At 36.3% G+C, this 12,901-nt stretch overlaps 1 protein-coding gene across 8 annotated transcripts in view; it reads right to left on the reverse strand.

The window, feature by feature from the left end:
• The window catches only part of Kcnt2 (potassium sodium-activated channel subfamily T member 2), a 387,627-nt gene that overhangs the window by 19,316 nt on the left and 355,410 nt on the right, over positions 1–12,901 (reverse strand). For all 8 annotated transcript variants that reach the window (XM_058583690.1, XM_058583689.1, XM_058583687.1 and 5 more), the window contains one exon: positions 12,461–12,761. In XM_058583690.1, coding sequence (XP_058439673.1) covers positions 12,461–12,761 — 301 coding nt within the window. The remainder of the gene's footprint in view (positions 1–12,460; positions 12,762–12,901) is intronic.

A 12,901-nucleotide genomic window follows, 5' to 3' on the forward strand; every position in this document is an offset into this window, starting at 1 on the left:
TAATCAGGGTTTCAGTTCCTTCTGTTTAATCACCTTGGGTAGGGCATTTCATGTCTCTAAGTTCTGTTTTTATCTCTCAAATGGTAAACAATAGTGTGCCTCCACTCTTTCACAGTTAAGAATTCATATATAGCATTTTATAAGCATCACAGTTATCAAAATCTTGTCCTGGGTCTTAAATTTTCCTTTCATGTCCTTTATGGGAATTCATCTATTTTTACCTCAATGACCATCAGTTCCTTCATTGCTATAAAGCAATAATTTATAGCATCAAAATTTCAAGCATCAAAATTTCAAAATGTACTGAAACATAATTTAAGAACTTGATAATGTTGAGACTCTTTTATAGCTTGGTTATATTTTTATTTAAAAAAGTCTAGCATTTCTCAAATTTTCAACCCTGAAATCAATCATGAAATTATCAGGCCATATAAAATGTCACTTATGTAAGTGAAAGTCCAAGATAGCATTTGGTGTAAGTTGTAATTTTGCACTTTTAAAAAACCTGTGGTAATGCAAAGATAACCTGGCAATATTTGATTCTGCAGCTATGACAATTTTGAATGCCTCATGACATTAGTTAACAACTTGTATTTTGAAATTAATACCAACTGTTTGAAAGAAAATATCAGCAAATTGGTCATTTTTTAAAATTTTAAGTAATTTTCAAATTTGTTTCATAATTTATTTGCTCTTTGAGATAAAAATATTTTTTACACAATATAAAAATTAAATTTCTAATATGTCTCTTCCAGAGCAGCATTGTTGTATATGTTTGAAAATTTTGTAGGTGATTCCCATGCAAGTACATTGTTCACAATGTTGAAGACCAAGAAAGAGGATCCAGGAAAAGATGGTCCCATAGATTGGCCAAGAAAAGTAAGTAGTACACAAACATGCATGTGTACATGCACAAAGAGATGTGTATGCACATGGTTCTGTTAAGAAGAGAAAAAACTCTTGCTTGCTTACAAGTGAAAATAGGAAAAAGCAAAAAGAATGAGGATTGTGAAGAGTACGATTAGCTACTAGAGTTCATTTTTGAAGAAGTCAGGAAGACACAGTCAAAAGTAAAGGACAAGAATCATATTTGCTTTTTACCTAGAGGGAAAGAGTTAATTATAAAATTTATTTAGAAGAATAAACATTCAAAAAAAAAAAAACTAAGGAAATACTGAAAAGAAGAGTGCAGATACCTATTGCTGAACCAGATATTAAAATATACTATAAAGCCATTTAAAACAGTGAGCACTTTTGTCTGACTAGGCAGATAGACATAAGAGAAGTTTAGAAATAAGCCCAATTTGTGTATAAATTCAGGATATGATAAAAGCAGGAGGTAAAATCATTGGAGGAGAATGTTTTAATAAATGGTGTATAACTAAATATGGACAAGAATGTTAAAAATTAAAATTTGTTAACTTTCTTATCTATATATCAAGATAAATTTGAAACACTCAGATATTTACTTATAAAAAATGCGAACCAAATAATTACCGAAAGAAATGGGACATTTCCTCTTTAAATTGGAAAAGAGGAAAATTCTCTGTTACTCAAAATCAATAAAGTACTAATGGAAAAGATAGACAATTATGTTGATAATATTGAAAAAGACTAAATGAAGAAAAGAAAGACTAAGTTTGAAAGATATAGTTCTACCTTATATACATATATATATGTAGATTATATATATATATACACACATACATGTATGTTTTATACTTACATAAAACAATATTATTATACCTAATATGCAAGTACTCTCTAGAAATACTAAAGAATATGTCCATAAAAGTTGGGTAGGAAAATAAATAGTTCATGGAAAATGGTTCCTAAGCACAGGAAAAGCTATTCAACTTCACAATCATAAGAAGGTACACTGAGATATCAATGCTTTTCTTTATCTATTAGATTGATAGAACATCTAAAGCCTCATATTTTGTTGACAAGGTTTTAAGCAAACAGAAACTCTCATATTTTTGTTGGTAGAAATGCAAGATGGTACATACCCAAGGAAGAAAATTTTGGCAAGAAGCAAAATTATATATACATTTAATCTTTAATTTGGTAATCTCACTTTTTTAATACATCCCAAAGATATGCTGGGAAGATACAAAGAGATGTATGTATGAACCCATTTACTGCACATGCAGCCCCGAATTTAATTGTAATATCTGTGCGAACACCTATTTTACATCAATCAATCAATCTTATCTATCGAATTTTAGGGGGATGGGAATATAGCTTAGTTGGTAGAGTGCTTGCCTTGCATGCCCAAGAACCTGGGTTCAATACTCAGCACCACACACTCAAAAAAATCTAATTTTAAATCTCTCCACTGAGGAAAATTGGAAACAATGACAAATCCAGTAAAAATGAGCATCTCTAAATTTTGATTATTGTGTCAAAGTATTACTTCCTACTGAAAGAAACTGAAGATTCTTGGAGAGCTGACTTATTCTGGGTAGAAGCATTTAGTCATTTAGAAAGAAAAAAAAATCTATCAAAGGTGATTAATATCCTGACAAAAAATTTCAGAGGCAGTTTAAAGAGGTTCCCTCTTGCATCATTAGTGAAAAAATTGAAAATAAAGGAAAAGGAACAGTCCCTTTGCTTAGAAACTTGGAAATTCAAGAAAGATGTATATTTTCAAATGCTGTAAACTTGTACATATTTTGACAGGAAGTTGAGTGATTTCTGATAGAAAGAGGTAAAGTCATTCACTGAAATGTTAGCAAGAAAGTAAATGGTGGAGCATTTTGAACATTTCTTTACATCATGAAGACAAAGAAAATTATATTTGTGCAGCATTTTGGGAAACAAATGAAGTTATCTATGCTGAGAGGAATTCAGTCTAAAACATGGCTCTGGAAAACCCAGGTCCCACAGGGTCTTCTGAAGGCATAAAGATCAAAGTCATAACAAAATGTACAACAAATTGATAGTATACTATTATACTACAGCATATTTTTTGGGGAAAATAAGTTCTAGACTCTTTTTCCCTTAACATTTAAAAAAACGTGGGTGTTTGAGATTCTCTAATAGTCCTTAACCTGCGGGTTATTTCATCTACTCCTAACAGCTTTAATTAAAATCTATATGCTCATGAATACAAACTGTAGCATATGTATACATTGTATTTCTCTGTCTTGAACACCAAACGAAAAAAAGGAAATCCAGATATTTTAACAGATTCACTCCATTAGTAATTTTCTATCACTCAAATTAAATGCATTATCTTCCGTCCAAAATATATGTTGTAAATATATCTCTGTCACTATCACTATTGCACACTCAGCAGTTCCAACTAGAGCCCAAAGAATTTTCTTTTGATTCTTCACTTTTCCACTCCTTACATCCTATATCCATTGAGTCAAAGTAATCTGTTTAATTGTGCCAAGCAGCCAGGCCTGCTTAAACAAAGTCATGTTATGTCTTGTGGGTAAAACAAAGCCACCAAAGAGGCAAAACATTTTTTTTCTATGGAGGTGGGCCCCAATCTCTTACTTTTGTGTGTAAAGTTCAGTCATAAATATAGTAATTAAACAAATATGCAGTATAGTTATTTTAGTTGGTGAAAGCCATAGCTGAGCTAAGCTTTTTGTTTATCATTATCCCATGTCCCTTAAAACAAAACTAAAATAAAGATATTATTATTCTTTTTGATTCACAGATGAGAAAATGGGTCCAGAGAGGAAAGAAATTTTCTGGCCTGATATTAGAATATGAGCTTTATAAATGCCAAGGTCTTGTCAGAATAGACATTGTTCTATTCTAGTGCTTAGAACAGTTACAGATACTGAGTCAGCCATCCAATGGGCTGTCAAATGGGTCAATTATTGTGAATTACAAATAAGTGGAAAAGTCTAGAAGCCCATGATATGTCAGATTCTCAATGCGGTTTTTATAACAACTGTCGAATTACAGGTGTTTAGTGCATGAGTGTAGAATTGATTAATGTGTCTATGATGGACTGATGGAGGGGAGAGAGTAAGGACGAAAGAAAGAAAAATGTGGGCGCCGGCAAGGTAGAGGGAACTGTGACCACGCACAGAGCAGGCCCAGCGGCCTGCTGAGGGGCAGAGCCGCCCCCCACCCCCCGCGCCTCCCAGGTAGGTGGAACGGTGACCACCGACAGAAAAGGCCCAGTGGCCCGCGGCGGGACAGAGCTTCCAATCACTCCTGCAAGGTAGGCGGGCCTGTGACCCACCGGCAGAAGAGGAGCAGCGGCCTGCTGAGAGGCTGAGCCGCCCCCTCCCCCTGCGCCGGCAAAGTAGAGGGAACTGTGACCATGCACGGAGCAGGCCCAGCGGCCTGCTGAGGGGCAGAGCCGCCTCACACCCCCCGCGTCTGCCAGGTAGGGGAACTGTGACCACTGACAGAAAAGGCCCAGTGGCCCGCGGCGGGACAGAGCTTCCAATCACTCCTGCAAGGTAGGCGGGCCTGCAACCCACCGGCAGAAGAGGAGCAGCGACCTGCTGAGAGGCAGAGCCGCCCCCTCCCCCCAGCGCCTGCAAGGTAGACGGAACTGTGACCACCATCAGAGCACGCCAGACCTGCAACCAAGAGACAGAACAGGCCCAGTGGCCTGAGGAAGGGTAGAGCCGCCCCCCCCCCGCGCCTGCAAGGTAGGCGCACCTGCGACCCATTGGCAGTACAGCCCCAGAGGCCTGCAGAGGGGCAGTTCCGCTGCCTGCGCCTGCAGAGTAGACAGAACTGTGACCACCGACAGAACAAGCCTAGCGGCCCGCAGAGGGACAGAGCCGCCGCCCGCGCCTGCGAGGGAGACTTTGCAACTATACAAGACCAATATAAATATATAAGGGGAAAATTCAATAGCACAACAGTTTCACCAAGTAGAAAGGAACGCGAACAGTATGAAGAGACAAGGAAAGAAAGGACCACAAGCATTGCAGGTCAACTCAACGTTAGAAGAGGTAACAGCTGCAGCAGATGGAATGTCAGATAAAGAATTCAGGATATACATGCTTCAGATGATCTGGAGTCTCAAGGAAGACATCAGACAGCAAAATCAGACAATGAAAGATCACTTCAACAATGAATTACATAAACAAATCCAAGAAGCAAAAGATCAACTATACAGGGAAATAGAGGTTATAAAAAACAAACAAACAGAAATCCTAGAAATGCAGGAAGCAATAAGCCAACTTAAAAACTCAATTGAGAATACTACCAGCAGAGTAGAACACTTAGAAGACAGAACATCAGACAATGAAGATAAAGTATTTCAACTTGAAAAGAACATAGACAGCTCAGCAAGACTGTTAAGAAACCATGAGCAGAACATCCAAGAAATATGGGATAACATCAAGAGACCAAATTTAAGAGTCATTGGGATACAGGAAGGGACAGAGTTTCAAACCAAAGGAATGAGCAATCTATTCAATGAAATAATACGAGAAAACTTCCCAGACTTGAAGAATGAGACAGAACCCCAAATCCTAGAAGCCTACAGGACGCCGAATGTGCAAAATCATAAGAGACCCACACCTAGACACATTATAATGAAGATGCCCAACATACAGAATAAGGAGAGAATTTTAAAAGCTACAAGAGAAAGGAAGCAGATCACATTTAGGGGTAAGCCAATCAGGATAACAGCTGATCTTTCAACACAGACTCTGAAAGCTAGAAGATCCTGGAATAACATATTTCAAACACTGAAAGAAAATGGGTTCCAACCAAGAATTGTGTTTCCAGCGAAATTAAGCTTCAGGATGGAAGATGAAATTAAAACCTTCCACGATAAACAAAAGTTAAAAGAATTTGCAGCTAGAAAACCATCTCTTCAAAACATCCTTGGCAAAACATTACAGGAAGAGGAAATGGAAAATAACAATGAAAACCAACAGTGGGAGGTAGGACACTAAAGGGGGGAAAATAATCAAAGAGGAAAACAAACCATGTTTAGTAACATAAATAAACAAATATGGCTGGAAGAACAACCCATATCTCAATAATAACCCTAAATGTTAATGGCTTAAACTCACCAATTAAGAGACACAGGCTAGTAGAATGGATCACAAAACAAGACCCAACAATATGCTGCCTACAGGAGACGCATTTGATAGGAAAAGACATACATAGGCTGAAGGTGAAAGGTTGGGAAAAATCATATCACTCATATGGACTTCGGAAACAAGCAGGAGTATCCATACTCATATCAAATAAAATAGATTTCAAGCCAAAGTTAATCAAAAGGGATAAAGAGGGACACTACATACTGCTCAAGGGAACCATACACCAACAAGACATAACAATCATAAATATATATGCCCCAAACAATGGTGCAGCTATGTTCATCAAACAAACTCTTCTCAAGTTCAAGAGTCTAATAGACCACCATACAATAATCATGGGAGACTTCAACACACCTCTATCACCACTGGACAGATCTTCCAAACAAAAGTTGAATAAGGAAACTATAGAACTCAATAACACAATTAATAACCTAGACTTAATTGACATATATAGAATATACCACCCAACATCAAGCAGTTACACTTTTTTCTCAGCAGCACATGGATCCTTCTCAAAAATAGATCATATATTATGTCACAGGGAAACTCTTAGACAATATAAAGGAGTAGAGATAATACCATGCATCCTATCTGATCATAATGGAATGGAACTGAAAATCAATGATAAAAGAAGGAAGGGAAAAGAATACATCACTTGGAGAATGAACAATAGGTTACTGAATGATCAATGGGTTATAGAAGACATCAAGGAAGAAATTAAAAAATTCTTAGAGATTAATGAAAACACAGACACAACATATCGGAATCTATGGGACACATTGAAAGCAGTTCTAAGAGGAAAATTCATTGCTTGGAGTTCATTCCTTAAAAAAAGAAAAAACCAACAAATAAATGATCTCATACTTCATCTCAAAACCCTAGAAAAAGAAGAGCAAAACAAGAGCAAAAGAAGTAGAAGGCAAGAAATAATTAAAATCAGAGCTGAAATTAATGAAATCGAAACAAAAGAAACAATTGAAAAAATTGACAAAACTAAAAGTTGGTTCTTTGAAAAAATAAACAAAATCGACAGACCCTTAGCCATGCTAGCGAAGAGAAGAAGAGAGAGAACTCAAATTACTAGCATACGGGATGAAAAAGGCAATATCACAACAGACACTTCAGAAATACAGAAGATAATCAAAAATTATTTTGAATCCTTATACTCCAATAAATTAGAAGATAGTGAAGGCATAGATAAATTTCTTAAGTCATATGATCTGCCCAGATTGAGTCAGGAGGATATAGACAACCTAAACAGACCAATATCAATTGAGGAAATAGAAGAAACCATAAAAAGACTACCAACTAAGAAAAGCCCAGGACCGGATGGGTATACAGCAGAGTTTTACAAAACCTTTAAAGAGGAACTAACACCAATACTTTTCAAGCTACTTCGGGAAATAGAAAAAGAGGGAGAACTTCCAAATTCATTCTACGAGGCCAACATCACCCTGATACCTAAACCAGACAAAGACACTTCAAAGAAAGAAAACTACAGACCAATATCTCTAATGAACCTAGATGCAAAAATCCTCAATAAAATTCTGGCCACTCGGATACAAAAACTTATCAAAAAAATTGTGCACCATGATCAAGTAGGATTCATCCCTGGGAATGCAAGGCTGGTTCAATATAAGGAAATCAATAAATGTTATTCACCACATCAATAGACTTAAAAATAAGAATCATATGATCATCTCGATAGATGCAGAAAAAGCATTCGACAAAGTACAGCATCCCTTTATGTTCAAAACTCTAGAAAAACTAGGGATAACAGGAACATTCCTCAATATTGTAAAAGCAATCTATGCTAAGCCTCAGGCTAGCATCATTCTGAATGGAGAAAAATTGAAGGCATTCCCTCTAAAATCTGGAACAAGACAGGGATGCCCTCTCTCACCACTTCTGTTCAACATAGTTCTCGAAACACTGGCCAGAGCAATTAGACAGACGAAAGAAATTAAAGGCATCAAAATAGGAAAAGAAGAACTTAAATTATCACTATTTGCGGATGACATGATTCTATACCTAGCAGACCCAAAAGGGTCTACAAAGAAACTATTAGAGCTAATAAATGAATTCAGCAAAGTGGCAGGATATAAAATCAACACGCATAAATCAAAGGCATTCCTGTATATCAGCGACAAATCCTCTGAAATGGAAATGAGGACAACCACTCCATTCACAATATCTTCAAAAAAAATAAAATACTTGGGAATCAACCTAACAAAAGAGGTGAAAGACTTATACAATGAAAACTACAGAACCCTAAAGAGAGAAATAGAAGAAGATCTTAGAAGATGGAAAAATATACCCTGTTCATGGATAGGCAGAACTAACATCATCAAAATGGCGATATTACCAAAAGTTCTCTATAGGTTTAATGCAATGCCAATCAAAATCCCAATGGCATTTCTTGTAGAAATAGAGAAAGCAATCATGAAATTCATATGGAAAAACAAAAGACCCAGAATAGCAAAAACAATGCTAAGCAGGAAGTGTGAATCAGGCGGTATAGCGATACCAGACTTCAAACTATACTACAGAGCAATAGTAACAAAAACAGCATGGTACTGGTACCAAAACAGGTGGGTGGACCAATGGTACAGAATAGAGGACACAGAAACCAATCCACAAAACTACAACTACCTTATATTTGATAAAGGGGCTAAAAGCATGCAATGGAGGAAGGATAGCATCTTCAACAAATGGTGCTGGGAAAACTGGAAATCCATATGCAACAAAATGAAACTGAATCCCTTTCTCTCGCCATGCACAAAAGTGAATTCAAAATGGATCAAGGAGCTTGATATCAAATCAGAGACACGCCGTCTGATAGAAGAAAAAGTTGGCTACGATCTACATACTGTGGGGTCAGGCTCCAAATTCCTCAATAGGACACCCATAGCACAAAAGTTAATAACTAGAATCAACAAATGGGACTTACTCAAACTAAAAAGTTTTTTCTCAGCAAAAGATACAATAAGAGAGGTAAATAGAGAGCCTACATCCTGGGAACAAATCTTTACTCCTCACACTTCAGATAGAGCCCTAATATCCAGAGTATACAAAGAACTCAAAAAATTAGACAATAAGAGAACAAACAACCCAATCAACAAATGGGCCAAGGACCTGAACAGACACTTCTCAGAGGAGGACATACAATCAATCAACAAGTACATGAAAAAATGCTCACCATCTCTAGCAGTCAGAGAAATGCAAATCAAAACCACCCTAAGATACCATCTCACTCCAGTTAGATTGGCAGCCATTATGAAGTCAAACAACAACAAGTGCTGGAGAGGATGTGGGGAAAAGGGTACACTTGTACATTGCTGGTGGGACTGCAAATTGGTGCAGCCAATTTGGAAAGCAGTATGGAGATTTCTTGGAAAGCTGGGAATGGAGCCACCATTTGACCCAGCTATTCCCCTTCTCGGTCTATTCCCTAAAGACCTAAAAAGAGCATGCTACAGGGACACTGCTACATCGATGTTCATAGCAGCACAATTCACAATAGCTAGACTGTGGAACCAACCTAGATGCCCTTCAATGGATGAATGGATAAAAAAAATGTGGCATTTATACACAATGGAGTATTACTCTGCATTAAAAAATGACAAAATCATAGAATTTACAGGGAAATGGATGGCATTAGAGCAGATTATGCTAAGTGAAGCTAGCCAATCCCTAAAAAACAAATGCCAAATGTCTTCTTTGATATAAGGAGAGTAACTAAGAACAGAGTAGGGTCGAAGAGCATGAGAAGAAGATTAACATTAAACAGGGATGAGAGGTGGGAGGGAAAGGGAGAGAGAAGGGAAAATGCATGGAAATGGAAGGAGACCCTCAGAGTTATACAAAAGTACATACAAGAGGAAGTGAGGGGAAGGGGAAAAATAATATAAGGGGGACAAATGAATGTCAGTAGAGGGAGCAGAGAGAGAAGAGGGGAGGGGAGGGGAGGGGAGGGGAGGGGAGGGGAGGGGGGATAGTAGAGGATAGGAAAGGCAGCAGAATACAACAGACACTAGTATGGCAATATGTAAATCAATGGATGTGTAACTGATGTGATTCTGCAATCTGTATATGGGGTAAAAATGGGAGCTCATAACCCACTTGAATCAAATTGTGAAATATGATATATCAAGAACTATGTAATGTTTTGAACAGCCAACAATAAAAAATTAAAAAAAAAAAAAAAAAAATAAAGTTGAAGTAGGACATTTGAGACCAGGGCCAAGTTGGGAGGCTGAAAAGACCTGACTATGAGGTTGAGAACTCTGGATTTTATTGGGTAATTGAGAAGCTGGTAAAGATTTCTAAGCAGAAAAAGCATCATCAAAATTGTGCTTTAGAAAGATCAATCTAGCAGTAATTGAAGTAACTGAGCATCAATCAAATGCAGATGATATAGCACAGTGAATATAATGTAAGCCTGCAGGAATTCAGGATTTCATTTATAAAAATGTAATTTATATGCATCTTTTCAGTAACACAGCTCTATAAACCGTCTTGCTCATAGACTAGTACCTAATTATATAAGCATCTAAAAAGGTCATAAGTACCATAAAATGATATCAAAAAACCTCTTGCCTCTGCCTGGAAATTCTTCCACCCCCTTTCCCTTCCGGTAAACTCCTTCTCCTGTAGGTCTCAGTTTAAATGTCACTTCCTCAGAAAGGCCTTTTTTAAATCACTTATCCAAATTGAGTCCCTCTGTTTTTCACTTTCAAAGGTACTTGTACTTTTTCTTCATAGTACTTAGCACAATTTATAATTAGATTTTTTGGTTACTGATGAATTAAAATCTATATCCCCCAGTAGAGTGTGAGAAGAGAATCTGTAAAAAAAAAAAAAAAAGAAAAATGTGGACAGAATCTCTTCCATTCTGTAAGAATTATTGAGCATAAAATTAGCAAATTATAATAGAAATAAATTATAGAGGATTAAAAAGTCCAAGGTGCCTGTTGAAAGTTCCATTTGCAGAAGCGTAATATTTTTCCTAATGATTCTCCTATTGCATTCAAGTCATGCATTTTTATGTCTCTAAGAATCAAACTGTTTCTGCCACACTGCTTACAGGACCAGCATGAGGTAATACTACTCTTGAAACACACCTGGAACTTGGACAAGCAATCATTTACTAGAACTTCTCATTGAAAGAAAAAGTAGCTTAATCTTAGCTGATACATAAATATAGGATTTTATCCTATAAAAATTTAATCATACTTAATATCATCAAATTGGCAAATAGCTATTAGTGAATTTCTAATATGAGGACTATTGTTTTCTTTTCATTTACTTCTTAATGTAAGGCACTAAATGTGGTTATATTAAAATTATTGACCACAGATAAATCTGTACTTCATTTAAATAAGTGAAATATTATTCTGAATTTCAACTGAATATGGAATCCTAACTCCAACACATTTCAACTGTGTGTCCTCAGTCAGATCTTCAGTTTCTTCAAGGGTAAAAATGAAGCACCAGTCTGTTCAGATATGAGGGTATGAAAATACACATGGCTCAGTACAGTTTTTTCTTTGTTCAAATAAATATTGGCCACTTCTCTTAAACTCTAATTCAAGGATTAAAATTTCTCCCTATGAACACTGTCTCAAGTTGCAGTTTTAATAAATGATATTGACAATATCTTGGCTCCTGGTTTAACCAAGGTATATGTAAATAAAAGCCTTATTTATCATTGGATTTTTCTGAGTTGACCAAATTTCTTTTAAAATAAATTTCACACAGTAATAAATGATATATTTGAAGTTATCACTGCAGTATTTATTTAAGCTTTTCTATGTGGTCTGTTTGATAATCACAGATCAACATAGAAACCCAACAATCAAGACCAATTGTAGTACATGAGACAAAGCATTATTTAAGCTTAAAAAGTAAAGATTTTGAAAACTTTGTTTCTGTTACCACAAGAATTTTAAACACAATTCATAAGAACATTATGATTCATCTATGACTGCTACAGTCACTTGCCTATTCATGTTACCTCAGGAGACATGAGAAAATGTGTGTGTGGTTGTATGAGGAAAACTTTCGAGCTAGAAAGACTTAGATATAAATGTGTGCTATTAACAAGTGAATTAGCAAGTTACTTAATTTTTTAACCTCTAAAATGGAAACAGAGTAGACTCAGAATTTTTGTAAAAATTAAAATCAAGGTAATATAATGGGTTCAGAATAATGCCCAGTGAACCTAATAAATACCTAAGATTTTTAGCATTTTACTTTCATTATTATCAGTTACATTTTCCATAGGAAATTAGGTATGTGTCACTAGTCCCCATGAACTGAACTGTCAAACAAAAATGTAATTCTTTACTAAATTAGAATCAACTTGATAACTATTAATGGCAAGAAATCACAAGTCCATATAGTTTTAAAGAGCATACCATATCCCACTGTAGAAAGACCCAAGTGTTTCATTCTATTTTTCACAAGTTCAGCCAACTCTTGTCTTTCTGACCTTCTGTAGAGGTTCAGTCGCTGCTGGGTTATTTTTTCAGCTGTTTTACCAGAGTGCTTGGGACCCTTTCTGCTTAGCCTCCGGGCCCACTGCATGCTCTTTCTCCGCAGCAAGGGGTGGTCTGACTGGTCACTGGAGGTGGAGTTGCGGTGGTTACTTCGGTGGTGGCCTTGCTCTTTGGAGTCTTTGGTGTCTTCCCAATCTTCCACACTGATAGATATTTGGGACTTTAAAGAAGATGAATATCAATAATTAGACATTTTAGGAATGATCATTGCCTGGCATTGAAATAAGATTAATTTGCTAAATCTTGGCACAGTGATGTATTTACTCATGAGAGTTTCTGTAAAAAGAGCAAAAGCATAAT

This window comes from Marmota monax, unplaced genomic scaffold, assembly GCF_021218885.2.
Source record: "Marmota monax isolate L192 unplaced genomic scaffold, Marmota_monax_Labrador192_F-V1.1 WCK01_AAM20220418_F8-fsc00326, whole genome shotgun sequence".
Classification (NCBI taxonomy): Eukaryota; Metazoa; Chordata; class Mammalia; order Rodentia; family Sciuridae; genus Marmota; species Marmota monax.